We start from the raw sequence: 26,491 nt of genomic DNA, 5'->3' as shown, positions 1-26,491 counted from the left end.
GCTTTCATACAAATTATCCACAGGCCGTGCACAGTGCCGACGATCAGCCTAACTGGGCTGCACACTGGCAGCTCACCAAGCCCCATCCACGCACAGACAGGACGAGCTGAGCACAGACACTGCGTGGGGGAGCAGGGGGGCTGCCGGAGACTGCCATAGCAACACAAAGATGGCCGGGACGCCAGGAACACACAGGGCAAAGGGACCTACTCCTCTGCTCCTGTTAGATACAGTACATACAGGGATAATGAAGAGGGCGATACTGTGTGGCATAAACTTGAAACAGTCATACTACCTATCATTTCAATGATGTATTGTTTAATTACAGTTTGATGCCAGTGGCTGAGTATATATCTATATCTCCCATTTCATAGCCGAAGGTCCCGTGTTAAATTCCCACACCAGGTCTGTTCTATGTGTAGTTTACATGATGTCTGCATGTCTGGGTGGGTTTCCTCTGGGTTGTGCAGTTTTCCACATCACCCTAATACAATAGACTGATCCTTCAATAAAGTAGTTCTGAATAGATTTAGTCCCAAATCATTACATGGCTCTTTACTGTGGTCACCCAGTGCAGGTCCCCTCTGACTGGGGGCCTTAGCAAATTGACGAATGGGTCAAATGCACAGAAACAAATTTCCCTATTCTATTAAATTTGCCTTATTAAACAGCGTTTTTAGTATGTGCTCACATTTATATATTTGAACCTTGTTATGACATAATTTACAGAGAAAGAGACAGCTTTTTTCTAGGTGACAACCAAAAATACGATTTCTGACAATTACAGCAGCATTGTTGCAGCACATGCTAACTCAACCAAAGGAGACATTTTCAACATTATTGCACATTGTTACACTTGTCTGTGGACAGTTATGTAATGGTCCACATTTTCTCTGCATTACATTTCTGTGCCTTTTTATAATTACAAACGCAATGGGAAGCAGTCATGTGACCCTTATGAGACTTAATAATATTAAGTAGCATCAGACTCTGTAGTATGCATGGCTCTCACTTAGGGACTTTTCACTTTGCACCAATTAAGTACAGTACAACTTGTTCCCCAGGATTAAACTTTGTTAAATGTATTCCTTGTTTGTTTGTGTGCCGCAGATATCCGTGACCGTCGTAAGAAGCCAGTGATGCTGTTCATCCACGGAGGCTCGTACATGGAGGGCTCAGGGAACATGTTCGATGGCAGTATATTGGCCGCCTATGGAAATTGTTGTCACCATGAACTACCGTCTTGGCGTGCTCGGTAAGTCACATCACCTCTGCCAGACACTTTTAGGGAGTAGTAAATATTAACCCCCATCCGATAGCATTTCTCCAAAACATAAAAATGATTCAAATAATAGAGGCCTGGGGTTGTATTATTTCTATCATGTAAGAATGTGGGCATGTGTAGCTTAGGAAAATTTAGGAGTAAAACGAGATACAACTCCCTTGTCAAATTAAACTGAAGAAGCTATAATAAATGAATAAATGCATTTATTTATTTAAAATTCTTTTCACTAAAAGCTGCAGACATCTGTTGTCTAATGTCATTTATATTGCTTGCAGCCTGATGGCAAATTAAATTAAAATCATGTCTCTGTTACTAGGACAAGAATGGCATTATTATATCATGAGATCATGAGATCTTGTCCATTCCAATAATGATTGTATCTGTCTCTATTGCATGGGTCATACTGTCTCAAAATAGTCTTTAGAGTTGAGCTCTGAACAAATCTTATCTCTCTCATTTCACTACTATAGAGAATGGAATTGTCCACATGCACACAATTACACATGTCTATTCTGGATGATCATGTATTTTTGAGTTGTGGCAACCAATAGTGACTGTTGTAAGCTTTCACAACTGATGCAACAGATCAGAGGATGTAAGTGCTTCCCTATTCCCTTTAGGCATTAAATATAGCTGCACATGACATACATGAATGCACAATTCATCATAAACGCACAGTGATAAAAAATGATACACACAGATTACTCAAAATAAAACATTCATGTCACGTTATGCCATGTTTGTTCTGTGTACAAAAGCTCCCTGAGAAACACCTTTTATTTGTATGTTTGTCATTAATGTCAAAATATTTTGTCAGAGTCTTTAAAGCAACATACAGATGGGAAACATGCATACTGTATATGCCCCATATCTTGTTTATTTATAATAGATAAGTAACCAGGGATGTTCTCTGGTTCTGAAGACATGCATTTCTAGGTGTATCGGTGCTAATGTACCCCCTTATGAATGACAATGAGTCAATTGGCTGTCTGGTTTGAAGTGGGCAAGCTGATTGACAGAGGCTCTTTCTTCAAAAATCAAGATGGTGACAGTATGTTCTCACAACTGTGAAGAACAGTTCTCCATTCAGTTAAAGAAGATCAGAAAATAAATGTATTAAATAAACTGTATAAAAAAACAATTAACTTAATGTTTTGTGTCTCAATGTTAACCTCAAGTCTGCACTTGTCTAAATAGTTTCTCCTTGTTCGTTCGCCTTGGCTGCAGAAGAAACTGAATTGATAGAAACATCTACCAGACGCATTGATACTGCAAGGACTCTGGCAGGCCAGGGTCCAGGTGCATGTGACATCTAAAAGTAAAGTGAAATTGTTGCTGTAGGACTTTGTGAACGTGTGAATACATTGTAACTCAACTAAATAGACTGAAGTATTCTGTTTATGCACACGTCAGAAAGCAGGACTACAATGTGCCTGTTGGCTGACAGTGTATGTCAGGATTAAGGGGATCTCTGTTTGTCCATTCTGTGTCAGAGTTTTGTGTGTGTGACTTCCAACTATGTGTACATGTGTGTTTGTGTATATGTGTGTATGTGTATATGTGTGTATGTGTACTCCTGTGCACCAAAAATCAGTGGAGTTCAAGTATTTGCACTGACTGTGAACTTTTGGAGGTGCTTGCATACACACTATCTCCGACAGTCATTGCGGTTGCCAGGTTAGGTAATCAAATCTTGTTTATTGCATCAGGTCTGTTTCAACATATCAGAATAACAATAAACAGTGAAATGAGAGTCATGTAGGATGTCATCCAAGTGCTGTGGCGAAGGGTAACATGATCCAGAGCCGTATTGACAATGCCAGGACACACTAGTCTGTGAGGTAGTGATGCAGACTGCACCTGTAATGCATGTGATATTTGTGAGGTAATCACATCTAGTTTTAAATGAAACTATAAATATTTGACTGAGAGGGTCATTATTGTGTGCTCTATGACGTGTTTTACAGCAATATTGACGCTCTTAACAAACCACATGGATCTCTGTGCCAGTCAGCTAATGAACTGGAAAGTATCACCTAATGGTTTGGCAGACTTGTTAAGGTGCACATCTGGTTATTATTTGTGCATGGCAAAATCTGGTGAAACACACTTTTGCTTCTGAAATTTGGCAGACTGTATGAACCACTTTCTTTCGTTCTTAGATGTGTTTTAATTACATTAGCCCTCTAGGTTTTTTTTTTGTCTATTGGTACTGCCCCTTTTTGATGATGATTCATTATTCATCCAAAAGTGTGTTTATATAAATTACACGCAGAACATGTGTATTATGAGATCGAGCTGTTAATCAAATGTCTTCCATTATACAATATATTTGGACAATCTAATGTTATGGAATTTATTTGAGCTTTTTTATTTACATGTACTGTATGTACATAATGGTGTTGGCACAGTGGCTGAGTGGTTAGCACTTTCACCTCACTGCAAGAAGGTTGAGACAGGATCGTTCCCACACAGGGCCTTCTATTTATATTGTTCCTGTGTTCTCATGGGGGTACAGGTTGCCCTATAGTGGCATGGTTAAAAAAGGATATTTACCCTACAAATCAAATCATTTCATCCCATCTTATGCTAATTTAAAATCTTGTTTGGTAAACTCCCTGTCACATTTAAATCCAGCAGCTTTGAGTGAAATCTTGAATGCATCTTTTAATCCGGACTGATCCATATTGAGAGGGGTTCACATTAACATTTGCGCTGCTCTCACATGCATTAGTAACTATATGAGAGCTTTTGCATAGCGTCTCAAAAACACACACTGTATATAAATAGAGGTGGAGAGTGATCCTGCTGAGTGATTATAGAAGATGATGCAGTGTCCTCGATTCTTTAAAAGTCTTGATACAGTTTAATGTGTGGGTGAAAACATGCACACCCTCTTGTACAGATATAGGCACTAAAGGGGTTACTGTATTAAGCAGATGAAGCTTGTATGCTATTGCTATGTATGTCATGTCCCATAAACCTGCATATTTTTTCCGTGTGCAGGCTAATTGCTGCACGTGCATGTGTAATAGTCTTGATGTGCTGCATGGATGCGTAAATCATACATAAATAATGCACTATCCATGTGAATGTTTAACAGCATCCTTCTTGGACTTTGAGATTTCCCATGTTTGTACCAGAAATGTTAGGATACTATACCTTAACCTGTACCTATACCTATACCTGTACATTTTCTGGTGGAGGAATGCTTATTTCTGTGGAGATGCTTTGTCTGGAATGTTTCACAGTATGGTATTAATCATGGAGACAAGTTACATGTCAGATCTGTGGAGAGGAAACCCTGCTCACAGTCAGAATGCCTATTTTAGTAGGGGTTTCTGAGCTATAAAACCACCTATAATTTAATAAATGTAAGGTAGAACTGTTTAATGTCAGACTACGGAACATGCTAGAGGAGTGAGATCTCCATAGAAACAAGCAGGTGATGGAGTCTCAATCAAAAAATTGTTCCCTTATATTATTGGTTTGCCTAGAATGTTACTCAGTATGATATTTAACACATCTAACTCGATGGAGTAGGTGATGCCATCAGACCAAGTTACAGGTCATATCTGTTGAGAGGCAAGTTTACTCACTGTAAGAATACATGTTTTTCTTGGGAATTTTGAGCAATAAAATAGCTGCAATTTAATAAAGGCAAGATAGGCAGTTAGGTAATTTTAATGCCAAACTGCAGATACCAGGCCCACTCCAGAAAAATTACATTGCTCATCTTTAACAAGAATATAGTTAAAAAAAACAAAACAAATGTGGGTTTCATCTTTTTAATGGTTGTTAACAAAACTTAAGAAGGGTGTCATCTGTCTATTGTGTGTCATTTTACACCTTCAAGCAGCACTGTATTACAAACTCACAAGATATAACTGTTGTTATCTTGCAAAGAAGAGACTTGGAATGCATGGTCTTTTTATTTTGTGATACTGTATTTGTATAACAATATCAAATTTGGAAATATTACTTTTAATAATAAATTGTGTTTGCTGCCTTTCTAGTGGTGTTTACATGTGATAAGACTCGATTGTTAAAAAGTGTGATAGTGTGATTATGACTATTACTGTACAGATTGTAATGACTGTTCTTGCAGATAAAACCGTAGTACTTTGGCTGCCTGTGCCTTTAAGAGACTGATCAGGAGTCAGGAATAAGACGAAGGGAGCACGGAATAGAGACGGATGAGGGAGAACGGTGCAGAGACGGAGGCAAAAAGAGAGCAGAAGGGGGGAGATGGGAACGGGCTAAAAATAAACCGTCAGAAATGCTTTTTGAAATCGGCTCTGATGCTAAGTATTCATTCAAATAACTCCTGCAGCCTTTTATGCTCTCACTCCACTGGTACATATGTTAGCATGCTATAGCCCTTCTCCAGATAGCCTCATGAATTTATCAGAGGCTGGATATAGTGGAGTAAAATGGGTGAGTGGTTAGAAAATGTCTGCTGGTTCAGAGGTTAGTGACAGTAGATTTTTTCCCCCTCCATGGCGTCGCGGCTCACCTTCCTCCTGCCCTGTGCCGGAGGAGCCTTCTGATTTGTGTTGCATAGCCATCTGTTCTGACTAATTAACTAATTAACTAATTAATGAACTCTGGGGAGAGGCCTACCGTCGTGTGGGCTCCGAGAGAACATTTTTCACCTCAGGAGGAAGAGATGAAACGCTGCTCCTTCAAACCTTTCTTCTTCTAAGGCATAGCAACCTATTAAGCTGTAGCTACGTCAACGTTTAATTAAAGCCTATTGTTTGTACAAAAGGATTCATCCATTCTGCAATTAGTTTGAACTTTAACATTTCAAAAGGACCCCTAGAGGGCAAAAAGACTCTAAAATTTTACTAAGATAAAAGTAGTTGTACACCAAAATGTGTGTGTGCGTGTGTGTGAGTGTGTGTGTGTGTGCGCACGCGTGTGTGTGTGTGTGTGTGTGTGCATAGAAAGATTAATATTCATTGCAACTATTGCTGTGAACTCTTTGACACAGAATATGAGTTGGTTGCCCTCTAACCTATATAAAGTTAAAATTTATACGGTTTGATACTTGCTCTAGACTATTTATATAAAGGTTGATACCACTGGCTCTGACTGTGACTAAGATGTTGAAAAGTTCCACATACATACTCACAACTTTGCCTCAAAACTTAAAGTTGCGCTCTGTAACCTTTCCGGTTGAGAGTCCACCACCTGCTTGTCTGAAGATTTTATTGCTTTGCCTGAAATGTTCCACAGTATGGCATTAAACGTATGTCTCTCAGTGAAGACAAGCAACTCACCTCCTGGTGAGTTACAGATCTGTGGAGAGTGTACAGTAACAAATATTTTTAGCAACAAAAAATACCCATAATTGTATTAATGCAAGATAGATATTTTTAATGTATGACAAGCAGGTGGTGGACCCTCCACCAGAAACGTTATGTGCGTTTTTAGTAATAAAATACCTACTAATTTTACCACTACTGACATTAATGTTAATAGACAAAAACAAAGCGGAAACTCACCTCTGGGGTCACCAAACGCAAATTATAATAGGGAAACATTATATGTTCTAAAACAAGAAAATCTTCAGTAAAAGTAGTTGTAGACAAGATATTTTTAGCCAAGAGTGTAAACCCAAAGTGTGATGTTTAGTCAGGATGTGTCAGCATTTCAACAATACTCTCTTATTGAAGTAAATGAGCCTTGGGACGCAGTTCAAATCCTGTTGTTCTCATAAACCACCCGTTAGCCATGACACATACTGTACTCCCAGCCAATAAACATTTGTGCTACCATTTGAGTTTAGACCACTGTCTCCTCTCAACTCGGCAGTCCTCAGATCCAAATGAAACACGCCCACACTCAGCTCAAAGCTAGACAACCCTTTTAGTGAGCTGTAGTGAAAAACAACACATATTTTTATAGTAAGTGCTACTTGATGTATGGTAATCAAATACAGTGATTTGGGGACAGGGAAGGTGAGTGTTGTAAGCTGCAGTACTGAAGACTAAGTAAAATTACAGTTACAGGGTAAAAATGTCACTGAAAGTAGTCGCTAGTTACTTTTAACACATCTTATTTGCATTTTTGATCAGTCAGTTTCACAAAAACATGATAAATCACAATCTGTGTGATCTCTGAGCTCTAGCCAATCAGAGCAGGCGATGCAGTGTGTGTGTGTGTCTGTGTCTGTGTCTGTGTCTGTGTATAGGGGAGCAGAGACAGCAGTGAATGTAATGAAATAAATTTACGTGGTCAAAATTATACTCAATTACAAGTACCAGTTTGAAATAAATCAGCTGAAAAAGGTTAATTAAATTAAATGCAATAATGTATTCATAATTACCTCCAGCCCTTCCTTTCAAAAATTACAGACAGTACAAATCATTTTATTGATACAGGATAAATTATTATGAGCTGTCTGGTAGTAGAGTGTTTTTTTTTGTTTTTTTTACTGTTATGGGCTCTGTCCTTGTACCATTCAATCTGCATGCTTAGTGGAGTTTGCATGTCCTCCTTGTTTTGACCTGGGTCCATTCTGGGTGCGCCCATCCATAAACATGTCTGGAGAGTGGGCGTAATACTTAATAGTTGTTTTTATCCATTGTTTCTACAATTCCTGTAATTAACTGACTACTACAATAAACTACCCAGCCACCTACAATCACTAATTCAAAAGAAAATGGATTTTAATTAAAATTCTGAATAGAATCTTTCCCATGTGATAATTAGTTAGAAGATTCTTTTCTTCTTGGCCTGTGTGTCATTACTTAATATATCATTGTTTAGCTGTAGAAAAACTGCATAATTGTGAATGTGACCATCAAAGTCTCTCTCTCCCTCTCGCTCTCTTTCTCTATTATGGAAATCATAACATTTAAAATAAGTGTGTATACTAGTTTGGTAATAACTGGCAAAAATATCGTCCTTAAAGACTTTTTTTGTCTAGGACCCAAATTACGGGGTACCTGAAGAGTGAGACAAAGCTTAGGGAGTACTCGAGACAAACTACTGACTATTACTGTTATTCTTGGCATGTTAATGGTTAGTTAATATATCATTGTCTTACTCTAGAATGAGGGGTAAAAACTGCTTAAGTCTGATTGCAACCATCAGAATTCCCCTGGTGTTATTGCCACTGATCCTTGAACCTCACCGCCTCCTGTCAGTGTACTGTCTGAAGTATTGCCTTTGAAATGTAAGTGACAGCACAGTTTTACGACACAGCCTGGGTGCATGAGAATGGGCCTCTGGGGGCTGAAATTGAAAGCTATACGTCAGGTAATGAATACAGTGTCATTGGGAGCCTATAGGTGACGTACTAAAATCATATTAGTTCAGCAGGACTAGGCCCAATTACAAGGTATAATTTAATTCCAGCTTGTACTTGACATACAGCATGATGCATAATTGAAGGCGACCTGCCAGCTAGTTCTCTCTGTGAACCTCAGCTGATTCTCACTGGAATAATAGTCCTAATATTTGAACTCCACTGTAAATCAGATCTTTCTGTCAGTCCCTTTATGAATGCTTGGTTTAGATATCTTGACATTTACCTGCATGTATTGAGGGTGAGAATTATTTATTGCAAAGCCTTTTCTTTTTGCAGCGAGAAGCTTATAAATGTAGATTCATTTTGACTGTAACGGAACTAACAACTGCTTGTTTTTTTGTTTTGTTTTGTTTTGTGTTTTGTTTTTTTGATTGCGTTGTAAAGTTTTAACTTTTTAACTGATTTCATTTGACAATAGACACCTCTCCGTGAACAGAAAAAAAGTGAAAGTAATTTAAAAACAGAAAATATAGTCAACCATATGTCTGTTGTTCCCTTGGGCTTCTGCCGGAACATATTGCATTTCATAGTAATGAGATTTTACCTCTCTCGATGATTGTTTTGTTTTAAGACTATACATGTATTTGAAGATTTTTGTCTATGTTTGATGCAGCTCAAAATAATTAAACTGAATTCATGTGCTAAAGACTCCAAAAAGCATTTTAGAATCGATTCATCAATTTCAGAATTAAAACACCATTAAAAAGTATAAATATATATTTTCATGTACATATGATTTTTAACACATCTGCATATTTCCTAGATTTGTCATAATATGATCTCTGGATCATGATTTCATACTACAGATACAACAGTACACATGAGTTTGTTGTTTGTTTTTTTCCTGTAACCTTTTTACAAAACACAAAAGCTTTAGGCTGATTTAATCTGTGTTCTACTCCAGACCTCCTCACCAGTAAACAAACTCTTTCCAGTGACAGGGAACACATTTCTCTTCACCCAAACGACTCACCGGAAGTCATCTTGTCATGTTTCATCTGTGCATAACCGCATTCATATCCTCTCAATAATTCCTAAGGTTAGCCTGCAATCCACAACCATCAAACATGCTGCATCTGAAACATGAAAACCGCTCCTTTGTGCAGGAATTATTCACCATCTGCTAAGGGTTTTTTTCCGTTTTGTTGTGTGATTTTTGCCTTATTAATTTGGTGAGTCACGTAGAAAGACTGCTTTGTTTTGTATCTTCCTGTTTTCAATCACCTTCCCTCTGTGTATCAAAAGGCAATATTTTTCGGCACTTGTTTTCGACACCTCTCATCCTCTTAGGTGTGATGATGCACTGACATTATCAAATACGTCCTTCACTGTCGCTCGCTCACCTTTCTGTCATTTTGGGTCTGACAGTAGCTTTGGGCAAGATTCAGCCTCATGCCTGCTTCACGTCTCCTGTGTGTTTTTCATCCTCTTCTTCTTCTTTGTCCCAGAATGTGCCCAGTGACCTGCACAGGTTTTGGCCAAACTTTAAAAATCTATTGTTTGAATTGTCAGTTAGATACATGACGGATCACATTGCAGAACAGAATCAGAATCACTTTTCATTAAAGACATACCACTGACCAGCAGATGAAGTATATTTAAAAGGGCACATGACACAAGATCACTTAACAAACTTTAATTCATTTTAGCTGCTTAAGGTTTGAGTGCATTTTGATTAATCAAATTCTTCAAGAATATTATTAAACTAAGGGAGCTGTGTTGATCACTCCTGAGATGTTCATAACTACCTACTCTGCCTTAGTAATATGTACAGTATAGTACTGTACATTGACTATTGAAGCCAGAACATGTATAATTTTGTCTGAGCAATAATAATTATTATTATATTTTGTTTTATATTTTACTGCATCTGTGGGTCAGTTCAGGACAGTAGTTTACACAAGGTATTGTGTGCTTCTGTCTTATCTGTGAATAAATCATTAGACATTGCAGTCTGAATGGAGCCTTTGTAACTTGTAGGTAACAGTCTCTTGCAATAACATTTGAAGTTTCCCTCCTCCAGTTGGAGACCACCCTTTGTTCCTCCTTGTCCATTGTCTGCATATGAAGTGTGAGTCAGGAGACCCTCCTCACAGCTGCTTGGCTCTTACCTAAAGCCAGTGTTGAATATGCATGAGTCCATCCTGATAAACTGCTGCTATCAGCACTAAAGTCAGGAGGAAGCTCCACTCAGCAGATGGAGGGAATCAGAATGAAAACTTAGTGAAAGACAAACCAGAAGACCACGCGAAACATATCTTCAATAACAAATGAAAATGCTAAGTGTGTTTGTTCATGATGCCCTTGTAAAGGCAAAGACAGCCACATCCTGGCTGCATGTTTGTGTGTCTATGTGTGTCTGTTTGTGTACTTGAATATATAAGTGCTTAGATGTGTGTATGCAAGTGCTTTGGCGAGTGTCTGTCCATATCATTTTGCTTGAAGCTCTGGACAGTTGCCAAGCAACTGTGGCAGGCAGCACGGCACTCGACCGGGCACACACACACACACACACATACACACACTGTGGTGGTGTGGCAACACAGGTCAGTGCTCATATCTTACCCTAGTCACTCACTCCGGCTAATGTCCAGTCAATAGGAGATGAACCAGGGATTATAGCGCTATAGCACACGCCATATTAAAGTCATGCATATATTTATGACCACACTCGTGACACTGACATAAAAACACACTGTTGTCTGTTGAATCTATGTATCTATGAAAACTTGTGTCAACCATAATGAATTAGCATTTTGGTAATTATCATCTGTATTTGTGTACACCTCTGCCAATTTCAATTTTCCCAGAACCCCAGACCTGTGAGAGCTGCGTTTTTGGTATTGTGACTCGTCATGTTCCTATTCCAAGGACATACATGCACGAGCACATTTTTGCTTCTTGTTCTATTCATTGATCAGTATGTTCAATTATTGTCTTGACTTAAGTTAAACACATACTATGTACCTTGTTATGTACCTGCTTGTCTCCATAGAGCTGTTTTTCCTTTGTATGGAATGCTCCACAGTATGGCAGTATTGAACTCACAAAATGCACAAAGCACACCTTGAAGTTGTAAACTATTGCAGTTACAGTTACATTTAATCTAATCAGATTTAAATTCTGATTGTTCATACCTGTGCAGGTTTTCACCAGGAAAATTATGCAAAAAATGGCAAATGTGGCAAAAACAAAAATGAAAGAAAAACTGTTAAAGATTGGAAAAGTTACAGTATGTTAGGAAATGATTCTACTTTGTCTTCCAAATACAACTGTTACTCTAAAAGATTTTGATGATCAGATTTCTCTTGTGCATGTAAACACTGACCAAAAATCTTATCTAACTCTTGTGATATTGGATTATTGTAGTTTTCTGATTTCTATTAGCCATGTAAATGTTCCCACTGTGGCATATTTAGCAAGTCTATCCAAGTTGCCTGTTGTAATGGTACATTCATTATCATGATGGCCTCATCATAGGCTTCATCAGTACCTCCACAAACACACTCTCTGCTCTGTACAGTGTGCTGACTGTCCTCCTGGGCCATCTGCTCCTCAGCTGCTTTAGGCTCTCCAAAATCTCTAACATTATAGTTTTAATCCTCTACAAGTTAGTGTCTCATACTTTCTGTCTGGCCAAATATTTATCCTGCACAAATGTATTCCCATAGTATAACAATTTAGTATAACAAACAGTTTATGAACTGTTTAGTACATTTATTAGTACAAATGCATATATTTATGTCCCATTTTCAGGAAGTATTTGGCAGCAGGTAGTTTGTTGGCCAGCTGTTACAACAACTGTTAGGTTCAAAGTGCACACAAAGTGGCTGTTGCAGATTCCACCATATGACAAACAGTCCCCTCGGTGCTGGCTATGCTCTGCCTCACTCTATTAACTTTATGCATCAGGTTGTAAGAACAGGACGAACCCGACGAGAAAGAACAATGTCAAATCAACTATGTATCCAAAAGTCTCATTATGTGCGCTTAATTAATTATAAACACCCAAGCATTTCAAGTGTACAGTATTTTTTTAATTCCAAATGTATGCCTTCTTCTGTAAAACTGAATTTTATTTTGATTAGGTAGTTGTTAGAGGTTGTAGTGCTTGTAGTAATAAAAGTAGCTCCAATAGATATTGTGTTAGTACAAGTGGACAGTTATCCGTGACTGTATTGCACCATGTAACTCACAAGAATTTACTCTGATTCAATTTAGATTTAGATTCAGATTCAAGATTTTTATTTTATTTTTTTGTCATAGAAGGAAATTTCATGTAGAGCATCAAACACTACATAGTTTTTTAAATTGTGAAGTGCAATACAAAAATAATCAGTAAGCTTTTTCTTATTAACTTTATGAAAAGCCCAAGACTGTTGCACATCAAATTATTATTTTAAATATTGTATTAGTGTGGTGTAGCAATATAGCATTGTGGTTTTATCATTGTATTAACATATCATATTATCATAATATCATGATAAATACTATATCAACTTATTGTTCAATTCATGAAAAATGGAACAGTTATTTTTGGAATCAGTATTTATTGTGACTACGTTCTATTTGTACTAGTAGGGGACTTTTTGCAATTTTTCAGTACTACAATAATAACTGAGCTGTAGAGGGTTGAATAAACAACTTCCATGACTCATTAAGTTTTACATTTATATATTTTATCTTGCGTTCATTAACAATACTGTACATACAGAATAATTTTTGTGTGAAATCCTGCTTTAGGGTTATCATGGCAGTGGCATAATGGCATTCAATATTATATTTATTAATTTATTTTTGACATATGGCAATATTGTATTATTTTTACTTATAAATATATTGCTCTTCAAAATGTGATATTTTGACAGGCTTATACATATGCAACCATATAATATATTCAGCAATACAATACACCTCATGAACAAAGAGTTAACGTGCTTCTATCATTGTATACGTTCCTTTAAAATATGGCATTAATACTTACATCTTTGTATCATCCAGCCCACAATCATTCATGTAATGCTGATATAGAGATCCCCTGGAGCTTGGAGATGAAACAGCAATAGGATGCTTACCTGAGTGTCTGAGCCCTATTTTCCTTTTGGGGATACTGTATCTTGTGTGGTTTATTTTTAAATGGGAGCCTGGGCCCTACAGGTCTATTAGGGAACATTAGTCTCTGTCAGAGGCACACATCAGTGGCTGCTAACCGGCTCTCATTACCTCAGCATCCTGAGCAGCACCTACACAGCGGTCTCCATAGAATATCAATCACAGGATCAACACTCATGCTCCATTGGTCTTATTCTCATGGAAAATAGAGTAGAGCAGGTTAGACACAGGCCATAATTTACCTCAAACATTTTATATATAAATTAATCTAAACTTTTAGAGCCAATTTTTTTTTGCCTCACTTTAACAATTAAGAGCACAAGCAGAGAATTGGCATTGGATTTTTTGATATAGTGCCCAGACCTGAGCACCAGTGAGAGATCTATCAGGCAAATGATTCCTTTTTGATTTGATGGATATTGTGAGGACTTTTCTCCATAATAGAATATATGCCATATCCATGAATAGAGCACCTAGCATCATTACCAGAACAGTAAAGAGTTCACTAAAACAATCATATGTTCCTTTACTGACCCCCTGTGGCAGGAGTTATGTTGCTCTGGTTTAATTTCTTTGATTTTGAGAGTGTTCAATATCTACCCTAGCATTTCACAGACACCATTGATCTACAAAATAAAGGTTTTTCTCTTTGTTACTGAACTTTGACTTATCCGAGTAGCAAACCACACACTGCATACATTCACCTGCTTATAAAAATGGCTAATGCATTAAACTACTTCCATAGCAATATTTAGTACAGCATAAAATCTTTCACATCATTGTCCTTTTTACAGAGAGCTTGCTGGTCACAATGGCTGCCAATAGGCAAGTGTGTTAATTACATAATTACAGTGATGCTGAGTGGCTCCTATTAGAATCCTTATGTATTATTAGACACTGAATAGACATTATGTACACTTTGTTTCATACCAGTGATAGTTTGTTCAGTTTAATTTAACATTTAGTGGGTGTTTACCTACTGTTGAGACATGTTCCCTTCTGTTCATCTCACCCTAACTGTGCTGTATTTGTAGTGTGTGTATTAAAAATGAGTAATTTGGCATAGCTTACAGTGTTAAAATCTCAGCCGGCTTCACAGGAGCTGGAGCAGTTCTTGAAAATGACAGGTTGCCATCTTCCGCTTAAAAGAATAGTTTGAGATGCACTTGGATTACCTTGTTGTCTGACACTTATAGCACTTTTCATTTTTTCTTCTCTTTTCGTTGTTGTTTTGGCCGGCAGGCTTTCTTAGCACAGGGGACCAGTCAGCGAAGGGGAACTATGGCCTGTTGGACCAGATCCAGGCTCTCCGCTGGCTAAATGAAAACATTGGGCACTTTGGAGGAGACCCAGAGAGAATCACCATCTTTGGCTCTGGAGCAGGGGCGGCCTGCGTGAACCTCCTGATCCTGTCACACCACTCTGAAGGTGAGGCCACGCTTAATCAACACATCAACACAGGATGAGTTGCATACACATTTTACAAAAATACTATTTAATTTTAAAAATAAAGCACATTGTATTTTGACATATTACTAAACTGCAACGCTTACCAAAAGCAGAATAAGAATCTTGCTTCCTTCTGTTTTTATTTTTTACAACAGCTCAAAAAACAAACACACCAGTGAGCTTGCAGCAGAATGAACCCACATATTGTGTGTCATTGAGAGTTTGTTTCACGAAAAACACTTTTCTTCCATATCCAAGGTGGAAAATGTTCTCATCCTGTCCTTTGTTCCTGCCAATGTTAATGTTAATTATTACTACCACTACTATTATTTCTTTTCTGAAACTCACTATTCGCTATTACTATTTATTTTTTAAGATATTAAAAATATTTCTGCAAATGTATATATTTGTAATGCTAATTGTCAAAAATATAGCTTTGGAGTACTACTTCCACCTTTTCTCAAACTTATGCCTAGAGCACAGCAACAAGCACTTCTGTAATACTAAAAAACTACCTATTCAATATATACTATATGCACTTCAAAACCCAATTCTTTCCTTTCACTGGTAGCTGGGATAATAAACACAATGCAAAAGAAAGCCCATGTTTGGATTTTGACACATATGCATGAGGATATCCCCATAAACTGTGAGAGCCGAGTGGCGCGGTGGACTGGGCTGACAGATGGATATAAACAGTAGGTTATTCCCCACCACACTCTGCACCTAGGGACACAGGCTCTGAGATAATCCCAAATAACGTCACTCCTCATGGAGCTCAAATCACTCAACTATGCCAACAAAAATTGTCTTTCTGAAATGAAACCTATCCTGTCTAGGCACCTGATACCTTCAGATGATGCCATCAACATTCCTTAGTGTGGTAAAGCTAGCTGGAGGCACTGCTGTTGGTCTGTTTCTTAAATTTTTTGTTTTAACACAACCTGACCATAAAGATCAGATTTAATTTTTGATCAACTAAAGTTTACATTCACACTATAATAAGAAGAAATGTCTTGCTATTTTTGGTTTTGTCAAATATTATGCATGTCACTCCTTAATGATAAAAGTTAAAATGTATTTAATTTAGCTGTATGCAGTTGGGATTTTAACATTTGAGGAGTCATCAGATTTTGGTTTATAATGTCTTGAATCTAATACTTAAAAGGGATTTCCTCTCCTACTTTACTATATCGATATCAGTAAACTGTAATATTATACTAGACTATTACTATTACTAGACTGAGGACTGTGACAGTCAACCACCTGTTTTTCTCCATGGAAAAGTTATGGCTTTGCCTGGTAACTTTCACAGTACAGCATTAAACTTGTGTACTTATGCACCCCCATCAATAAAAAGTTACATAGTGCCACTGTGTTCTATACTTCACTCTACTCAGTAATCTATTTGAAAATTTATATATTTTTTTATTGCTGAACTAGTTGTGGCTGATGATGGTTATTTGGCCATATCTATACAATACAAAGCAACATTTCATTGCTATAGCATAAATTATAAGCATTTTCAAAGTATACTTGCTTTTGGGGAACATTTATTTTGCAGATCCTCTACTCAGTTTGCACTGCATGCATCCATGGAGCATCCATTTTGAAGTCAGACTGTAATGGCTGGAAGTGTGAAAAAAGTTGAACAGTTTGTGGAGGTACTGTATGAGCGGATGAGAGATGGGCTGCCTCCGAGAGCCTTCCTAATTGATTTCACAGGGAGAGGAACGGGGGTGGGGCACATGCAGAATATGGCAAAGGGGGGTGGGGGGCTTAATTATTAATGACAGAATCTGCAGATAAAATAGAGGGACACAAGCCATTTTACATAATAGCGCAACAGTTCAAGAAGCATCTTTCTATTCGCCTCGCCATCTATCTCCTCACTGGCATTATCTGACACATCAAGACCACTGCTGCGCGTTGATTCGCCGCCATTTCTCTTCTCGCTGTCTCTGGTCATATGTAATGGGAGCATATTTTTCCCTGGCTGTAACATTCAAAAAGATTTTTCCCCGGCAATGCAACGCAGCAGGGTATCTCCTTCATCTTGCTTCATATGTATTACTCCACATTTGCTCCTCCTCCAACATATGCATTATTTAACACGCTCACACTCCTGGCTCTCCAAGGCCTGCTAAGTGTGTCAGGAAGAAAACTGTGCTAAACTGATAGAGAATATGTGATTGTATGTTGTTAAAGGTGTGCAGTGTTGGGAAGTAACTGAATACATGTACCGAGAATACATATTCAGAATACAAATTTTGGAAAAAAACAAAACAAAAAAGGGCATGAGTTATTTTTCTCTCTCCCATCAGTTATAGGAAATGCATAACAAACAGTGAAACAAATATAAAGATGTTTTTAATCCTATATTGCGTTTTTACACTATAATTTACATGCACCTCAATTTAAAAAGTATTATAAGTATTCAGAATAGAGTACTTTGATTAGACCATATATCAGAAAATACATCTTAATGCGGGCTTTCAGTATTTTGTAACTAAATACATTTTGAAAGTATTCTTCCCATCACTGAAGATGTGCTATGGTATTTTCTGGGGGTGGTATGCCACCTATTGTCTCCTAGGAGATGTTTGGAATTATTTGGAATGTTCTACAATATGGCATTAAACTTATCTTTCCTGCACTTATTTAAATACACGTTTTTATTGTTCAAACATACCTTAAAAAAAATGCACTCTTACTTAGGAATGTAACAATAACCAAAATATTGTGATATCATATCGTCAAAGTTCTCTCAATAATATCGTGGACAATCATAATATATATTGAATTACAAGTCTCTTTGCTTAAATGAAGAGTTATGGTGCAATAATAGCTAAAAAAGAACCAGAGGGAACTACATAGACCATGATCCTTTGCTCCATTTCAGTGTAGACTACATGTAGAAATAACAGTTCTGAGCACTTTTAAGTCTTAGTTCTTTGGATTAAGTCTTGTCAAGACATTTTAAGAGGAAAAAGTAGCATATTCACAGTTTTGTTTGCCTCCACAAAATATTGTGAAAATATTGTACCAAGAGATATGGATATTGTTACATCCCTAATTGTGAGCCTCCCCACCGTATCGTGAGCTTTCCCATGATATCGCAATAAATATCGTACCGTGAGGTTCATACCGTGACAATATCGTATCGTGAGACTTGGATATTGTTACACTCCTGCTCTTACTGTGAGTATGGTCGCCTCCCCTATTACTTGGACTGGTCGTGTTACCTGCTTGTCTCTATGATAAGTTTAATGTCATACTGTGGAACATTCCAATTAAAGCAATAACATATCCATCGGTAGTTTTTATATTATATGATGTGATGATGTCATACTCTCAGATCTGTTAAACCAGATAATGTACAGGACCATAGAACTCGTTATAATAACAAAATTCATTTGACATTCATTTACAAGAACATGTTGGATCCTCCACATAGTGCATCTTTAATAATGGATATACTCGTCTTCCAACAGGCCTGTTCCAGAGAGCCATAGCACAAAGCGGTTCAGCCATTTCCAGTTGGTCGGTCAACTACCAGCCCATGATGTACACTAAGACCCTGGCTAAGAAGGTGGGCTGTAACCTAGGCGATATGGCAGAGCTAGTGGACTGCCTGAGGAGGAAGAGTTTCCGGGAGCTGGTGGATCAGGACATCCAGCCGGCTCGATATCACATTGCCTTTGGGCCTGTGGTGGATGGAGATGTGGTGCCAGATGACCCCGAGATTCTTATGCAGCAGGTCAGAGCTGACACTGGTGATCTTGTGGTACAGATATTACTCAAACTGTAGTTGTAGTAGTACTAGCAGTTTATTCGGTCATTTGCAGCGATACAAGGGCATAGACTACAACCCCATTTGGACCATGACCAAAAGGGTTTAAGCTGAAGTAACCTAACCTAACCCTGTTAAACAATGACAGAATTCTAAGGCAGAAAAGCACCATATGAACAGGAATTTTGCAAACAAAATTAAATGCATGGATCACTCCAGAGCTTTATCATTTTCAAACAATAATAATTGTTTGAAAATAAAGATTTTTTTTGTTTGTTTTTTTAAATACAGAACAGAAATGCAATAGTTTTTTTTACATGTTAAAAAAATGTGATTATGAAATATATTCTGACTAGGGGTGGGGGATATTAACAAAAAACTCCATCTTTTTTACAGTATCTTGATAACACCATTCTGACAGTATTCTACCAAGGCATTAGGAATGTGCTAAATGTGTTGCGTAAATGTTTTGACTGAGCACAAAATGTGAATGGACTGTAAATTTAACCACATAACCACATGGAGCATTACAGTAGTGATTTCTCTCTCTTTTTGAGGAACTTTTAAATTGTAGATGATATACTAAATATTCTAATTATCTACAAAAAATCAACTTCAATATTCTTTTTTTTTTTTTCCAATGTATATCCTACCTCTAGTTCTGACAGTATTTTCTGGTAATTAGAGATTGGTAGAGTACAGCCATATTGAAACTGTTTAGATCTTGTTTAACTTAACTTGTATTTTCTCAAAACTTACACTGAAGTACGTTTTATAAAATATGAGCAGCATTTCAGCTTTCCAGCTACAAAATCTCTTATAAATATATCCTTGACAGAAGTGTTATTTTTGTACTCGCTTCGTTGCATGTTTAAAATTTAAATATTATGCTGTTATACTGTGCTTTGTTGACACAGGGTGAGTTTCTGAACTATGACATCTTGCTGGGAGTGAACCAGGGAGAGGGTCTGAAATTTGTGGATGACAGTGAAGGAGAAGACGGGATCTCAGCTGCCTCATTTGACTACACCATATCAAACTTTGTGGACAACCTCTACGGATACCCAGATGGTCAGACCATACTTCATTTTACACTCTATGTATTTACTAATAGTTTTAATTATCTGCTTAAATTGATTTATCTATTGTAACAGTTGTACAGAAAAACTGCTCTTCATGACATGTAATGCTTTATTTCAACAGTGAGTTCTCATTTGGCTTTCCTGTTTTTGGCAAGGTAAAGGTATCCTCAGGGAGACCATTAAGTTCATGTACACAGACTGGGCTGACAGGGACAACAGCGACATGCGGAGGAAGACCCTCCTGGCCCTGTTCACAGACCATCAGTGGGTGGCCCCCGCCGTTGCCACAGCGAAGCTGCATGCAGAGTTCCAGTCGCCTGTCTACTTCTACACCTTCCACCACCACTGTCAGACCGAGGCCCGACCAGAGTGGGCTGACGCTGCCCATGGAGATGAGATCCCCTATGTGTTTGGGATCCCCATGGTGGGTGCCACTGACCTGTTTCCATGCAACTTCAGCAAAAATGATGTGATGCTAAGTGCAGTGGTCATGACGTATTGGACCAACTTTGCAAAGACAGGGTATGTATGCTTTTCTAATAATACTGTATTAGAAATTATGTATTTTTGTTTGTCTTTCAACTTTAAACTAATAAATATACGTTTTGTAGGCATTATTCATCAACAGTTCTTCATATGATTTTTCGGTTTAGTTTTTTATTTATTTATTTTCAGTAATATCTAGTTTACTTAAATAGGGTATCCAAAATTCCTCCTGTAACATGTTTGTGTGCCTAATATGTCAACAAAATGAGACAAGAATTTAGATCTGACTTCATCTATTTTGTTCCAGATACTAGTATGTGACATGTGTGCCATTTTTACACATTAAATCCTTTTTGCATATGAAAACATGAAATGGTGAAAAAATACAAAAGCCACCAAAATGGTTCAAATTATTACCTCTAAATGTAAGATTTTTCTGTATTTCCATGCAGTGTCTGGCCTTAAAACTGGTGCTATATTTTTTCTTTCAGAGATCCCAACCTACCTGTTCCACAGGACACCACTTTTATTCACACAAAACCAAACCGCTTTGAGGAGGTCATCTGGACCAAGTTCAGTTCAAAAGACAAACAGTACCTACACATCGGTTTGAAGCCTCGTGTCCGGGACAACTATCGGGCCAATAAGGTGGCCTTTTGGCTGGAGCTGGTGCCACACCTCCACGGCCTTCAGCACGAGATCATCAGCTCTGTGAAAACTCCAGTGACTCCTGTAGGTCCCAATCGCATCAGGCCCAACCCTGGCACACGCTCCACACGTCAGCCTATCATCTCCACGTACCCTCCTGACCCAGACCCCGAAAGCTCTGAGCCCCCGCGCACTCCCCCCTTCCCTGAGAAAACACGGGACTACTCCACAGAGCTGAGCGTGACAGTGGCTGTGGGAGCCTCTCTGCTCTTTCTAAACGTCCTGGCCTTCGCTGCACTCTATTACAAACGTGATAAGAGGCATGAACTCATGCAGAGGCGCCACCGCCGCCTGTCCCCTCAGAGGGGCACCACTATGGGCATGGGTGTGGGTATGGGAGTGGTAGGAGCCCCACCTCACAACGACCTGGCCCTGAGTCAGGAGGAGGAGCTGATGTCACTGCAGATGAAGCAGCAGAGAGTGGAGCTGGAGCATGGGACCCCCCTCCCTTCCCGCGGTGTACACGGTGACCTGGAAACGTTGCGGCCCCCCGTGTGCCCCCCTGACTACACTCTTGCCCTGAGGAGAGCGCCCGAGATGTGCCGTTGATGACAGCCAACACCATCACTATGATCCCCAGCACTATCAGCAGCATGCAGCCGCTCCACCCCTTCAACACCTACCCACCTGTCCCGGCCCCCTCTGGTACTCCTGTTCCCAGCCACAGCAACAATGCTCTGCCGCACCAACACTCTACCACACGAGTATAGGACCACGCACAACTCTGGGCTCACAGAGACATACCACAAAACTGCTCCACCATCAACCCTTTGTATTTGTCTCTTCTCATTCAGCCCTCATTCAAGCTGCAGTTTGTACGTTTCACATTCAGGAACACCTCAACATGAGGACAACAATCAAAGGACGTTGTGTTCAAATGCTCTTTGCCATTGGTTCTTGCAGCTTTGCCTCATTACAGCTTTCTGTATTTGGTGTTTTGAGATGCCAAAAGTGCAGCTTTAAGCTCATAGCCCCCGTCAGAGGTAGAAAGCCTATCACAGTCAATCAGGCAACTTATGTGTAGCTTAGTTGTTTTGATCATGTGTTGTTGTGTCAGTGTAAAACTATGTTTGACATAGAATACAAATAACCATTTTCATTCATGGTTTAGGGGCTGCTTTGAACGAGGCGGCATATGCTTAACAAGCTGTGTGTCATAAAGAAGAGATTTCCTGAAACCTACAAACTGCAGCTTTAAAGGCCCAATCTGGAAGTGTAATTTGGCACCACGCATTGAGCACTTTGTCCCCAAAGCTGTCTCCGTTCTGGTTTAGAGATATGAGAAATGTACTGTTTGCAGTACAAGAATGTGACAGCTGAGCGTCGTCCTTCATTATGAAATGTATTTTTTATATTTACAAATCAATGTATAGTATTATACTGTATAATACCAGAGTCTTGCTTCATAGATCTATGTAGTGATGATGCCGTTTCCAGATTGGGGCTGGCTCCTCTGGGCGTTCCTGGATAAACTGACTCACTCAGCGTGTGGGGTGCGACCTGAATCCAGGCTGCCCATTAGACTGGGCTGCATCTGGGCCACACAGGCGCTAATCACATCCATTACTTTATTTGTTTCTCACTCATTATCTCTGTCTCTATCCGCATCTCGGCCCATTTAACTGCTTCTCCATTTACGGCCTCACACCACTTTCTCTGTGCATATGCCCTTGTAGCTCTTTTTATTAAACCACTGCATTATCCATCTCACATTCCCTTCTCTCTATTGCAATCACTACTAGACTCTTTATTCCTTTTGGAGTCTTTTATACAAAAACACAAATGTAAATGATGTATTATTAATAAATTGTAAGGATATGAATGAAAAAAGATATTCTGATATCTCGTTTTTACCAGCATTCTTGGTGCCAAGTACTGTGACAAAGCTCCTCTCATGCTGGCGTCCAGTGGACGTCTGAGAGGCCTACCCTGACTGTATTCTACAAAAGGAAATATCATCAGAAAAGTGCCAACCCCTTCATTTTTCTGTTTGATCCACACTTTTTAATTACATTCAGTGTTGCACTGTGGATGGTCTCTTCTCAAAGGGAAATCAGTATATCCTTGTTTAAAAAATGAATATGAAGTTTTATTGCTGTCTGGGATATTTGCATGTTTTTTTAAACAGTGTGGACATAGACATTTGCCATTTAGATTTCCCATATTTTGCCTTGTTTTTATTATTTGTCATTTTTTATTTTACTTTTTTATTTCCGTTTTAAAATACACAGCACTTTGTGGTACTTCAACTGATATAAAAGTATAGAGAGATGAATATTGTGTAAAAGTATACTAAAGAGAATAAATATTTCCTCTTTATTTTTTTCTAACACTGGGGCTGTGCCACACATTAGCAGAAAGACTGACAAAGCCTTTATCTCCCCCTCATGTTATAACTTGTCTCTTTTGCACAGCCACTCTCAATATCACACAAGGAAAGCACTTTTTTAAGTTACAAAAAACAAAAGCGACTGCTCAACATGATTAGTCCTAATGCGTTTTGTGTGTGACTGACTATATCCATATGCTTCGGTGTTTGAAGACTGCCTGACACTTGTCTTTCATCTTCTGTTGTTATTACTCTCCTCTCAGTGGGATGGGCTAAATTTACCATGGCTTAAAGGTGAGAGCGCCTTGCAATGTGTGTTTCACAGCTCTCGCACAACTGAACAGGAGACTGACGGGTCGCACTTTGGACATTCATGATCAAACAGCCCAGTGATTTCAGGACAAACGTGGACAAATGCTGATAAATCTGTTGTCTACTTTGATCTGCCGGTGCACGCAGGAGCAGAGCCGAAAACAAGAGTTCAAAACTCCGACAGACACAACTCATCCTCATGTGTTACTACAGGAGCTGGATGTGTGGGGGTCATGTGATCACGACCCTGGGCCCAGACTGCCATCCCTCACTGGACTGGAGCAGAGAGGACAAAACCACCACACCACACAAACTGTACATTTTTTAAGTGTAAGAGAACCAACTGGGAATTTGTAAATATTCTGTTTGTCCTTTGGTTTGAGTGATTGGCCAAACCTTTTTTTGTGACAGCAGGTGCAAGTTTTGTTCATTTAGTTTTTTCATCTTTTTGTTTTCTTTTTTTCAATGAGCCACAGAAACATGCTTTCAAGAATTAATATGATTTAATGACAGCATATCTGTTGAGCTCAGAATACACTCAAAAAAATAATGCTTTCAGTGCATTAATATAATCACCCTTTATTGGCAGATAGTAGATGCAGAGCTAGTTGGGGACATTGTAATGTCACAATATGTTTTACATGACTTTGATGGATAGGCCTAAATATTCAGATTATGTTCATCCAGCATTAATCTTAACTCATCAAGCATTTGTGCCAATTTTAAAGATGCATTCTTTTTTTCATGCAATGTTAAGGGTCAGCCAACAGATCGGAAGCACACTCAAGTTTACATGTTTACACTACAGTTATGATGTTGGCTCAATATAAGTAAAAACAAAAAATATATATATGAATAACAAAGGCTTAACCAAACTTCAGATATCTTCTTGTACCAGACGCTGATTGGGAAAGTGGAGGCTTGCACCTGTTTGTCTGTTTCATTTAGTCTGTTTTAGTATCTGCTTGAAGCTCAACATAATGTGAGAGAGCAAAATGGACTGAAGGGGTTGAAAGAACAAAGTTAATATTTCTATTTCAAATAGAGGCTATTACACACTGTATGTTGTGTATCTGAACTGGAAATCATTAAAAATACATTCTTAAACAAAAGACTTAATTTTAATATTTAACCAATAACCATGTTGCCTAGAGCAGTGATTGCATCTTTATTAACCATTAAAACATTTTTTGAGTGTTTTGTCAAGTAGAAGAATAAGTTAGGCTTTGAAGATGCAAACCCGTTATCAATCAGAAAACATCCCAAGGACCCCTGTTGTCTTCCACCGTGACAGCCCAACATTAGTGCACACAAGACGTTCACCCCATGTATAAAACAAAATTTAAGTGGAGATTAATTTCTAACAGTGCTTATTTGATTCATGTAGGTAGGCCTAGTTGTTTCCGTCAATAAAGTTAAGTGTTCAGGATTCAGAACAGTTGGGTTGTTTTATCTCCTGTTTTTTTTTTTTTTTTTTTTTTTTTTTTTTTTTTTTTGTTTTGTTTTGTTTTTTAATCGTCGCGCTTCTTCTAGTCACTAGGGGTCAGTGAAAGTCACAACTTGCTTTGCTAAAATGCGAATTTGGCCAAGGGTGGGCTGTAATCAATGTACTGTATCTGTACATGGACTCTGGAGTCAATGTCTCCGTACCCACTCTCCGGTCGATTTTCGTCTGTTAAATGATAGTTAGTAGTCCGAAGAAACTTCACAGCCATAGTGGGAAACTTTTAATAGGCTACGTTCTATATATAGCTAAAGCTATGCCAGATTTTATAGGCCTAGTTTCTTGCACATTCGGCTATTAAGCCAATGATTCGTTCAAGGTCCAATCAAGTTGCAGTTAAAAGTCAAATAAAATAAAACTATGGGGAAATGTAAACTAACGTACAGCTACATATATGTTACCTCGTGTTACAATGCCCCTGGCATGTTTTAATCTACATTGTTTATATGGGTGAACAGAAAATGCGATGGAGCTGTTCAGAGGATGCACTGCCAAGGACTGAGAAAGCGCTTTTTTCTGTTCTGAGAATGCGATATTTAAATTCAGAACGATATTTTATCTTGATAGACAAAGTGGCAGCATAATATCCACATCTTACAAGAGTTTTAATAGTATGAAAATAATTTCAAAAGTAATACTCAGAACTCGCCACTAGATGGCGATAGAGGGCATATACTGCAGAGAAGGATATCCTCATGTATCACACACCAGGCAGAGGCACGTGCTGTTAACATGAACCATCCTTAGATAAAAGGCATTTCACAATGGCATTAGCTGTTATACCGCAACCATGTGATAAAACACTTTTTTTCATGTAGTGACAAGGATGTAAATTCTTTATGAAGCATGAGCATATCGTAGTTCAGGATCTTCGGCATCATCTACATGACCAAAATTATGATGAATCCTTCTGTCAGTAATCTGGAAAATGTAATGAATGATAAGATGTACAGAATGTTAAAGAGGCAGTATGTAATTTTCCAGTAGAGTGTATGTCACCTGCTTGTCTCTATGGAGATGCTATTGCTTTGCTTGGATTTTCAAAGTATGGCTTTAATCATATAGCTTGAATTTATTCAAAACTGAACAAACAAACAAAAAAAGAACAAA

General features: G+C 38.3%; 1 protein-coding gene across 1 annotated transcript in view; it reads left to right on the top strand.

The window, feature by feature from the left end:
• nlgn2b (neuroligin 2b) overlaps positions 1–22,926 on the top strand; it is a 62,094-nt gene extending 39,168 nt beyond the window's left edge. The window contains 8 exon segments of the mRNA XM_020930200.2: positions 1,111–1,219; positions 1,221–1,255; positions 14,961–15,146; positions 18,662–18,927; positions 19,878–20,031; positions 20,198–20,564; positions 21,020–21,768; positions 21,771–22,926. Of these exon segments, the coding sequence (XP_020785859.2) occupies positions 1,111–1,219; positions 1,221–1,255; positions 14,961–15,146; positions 18,662–18,927; positions 19,878–20,031; positions 20,198–20,564; positions 21,020–21,768; positions 21,771–21,946 (2,042 nt within the window). The 3' untranslated portion in view covers positions 21,947–22,926.
• The last annotated feature ends 3,565 nt before the right edge of the window (positions 22,927–26,491 follow it).

Source organism: Boleophthalmus pectinirostris, unplaced genomic scaffold, assembly GCF_026225935.1.
Source record: "Boleophthalmus pectinirostris isolate CB_2022bp ecotype Guang Dong unplaced genomic scaffold, ASM2622593v1 HiC_scaffold_12, whole genome shotgun sequence".
NCBI lineage: Eukaryota > Metazoa > Chordata > Actinopteri > Gobiiformes > Gobiidae > Boleophthalmus > Boleophthalmus pectinirostris.
The sequence above is the reverse complement of the archived record's forward strand: the minus strand, read 5'-3'. Positions and strand labels throughout refer to the sequence as shown.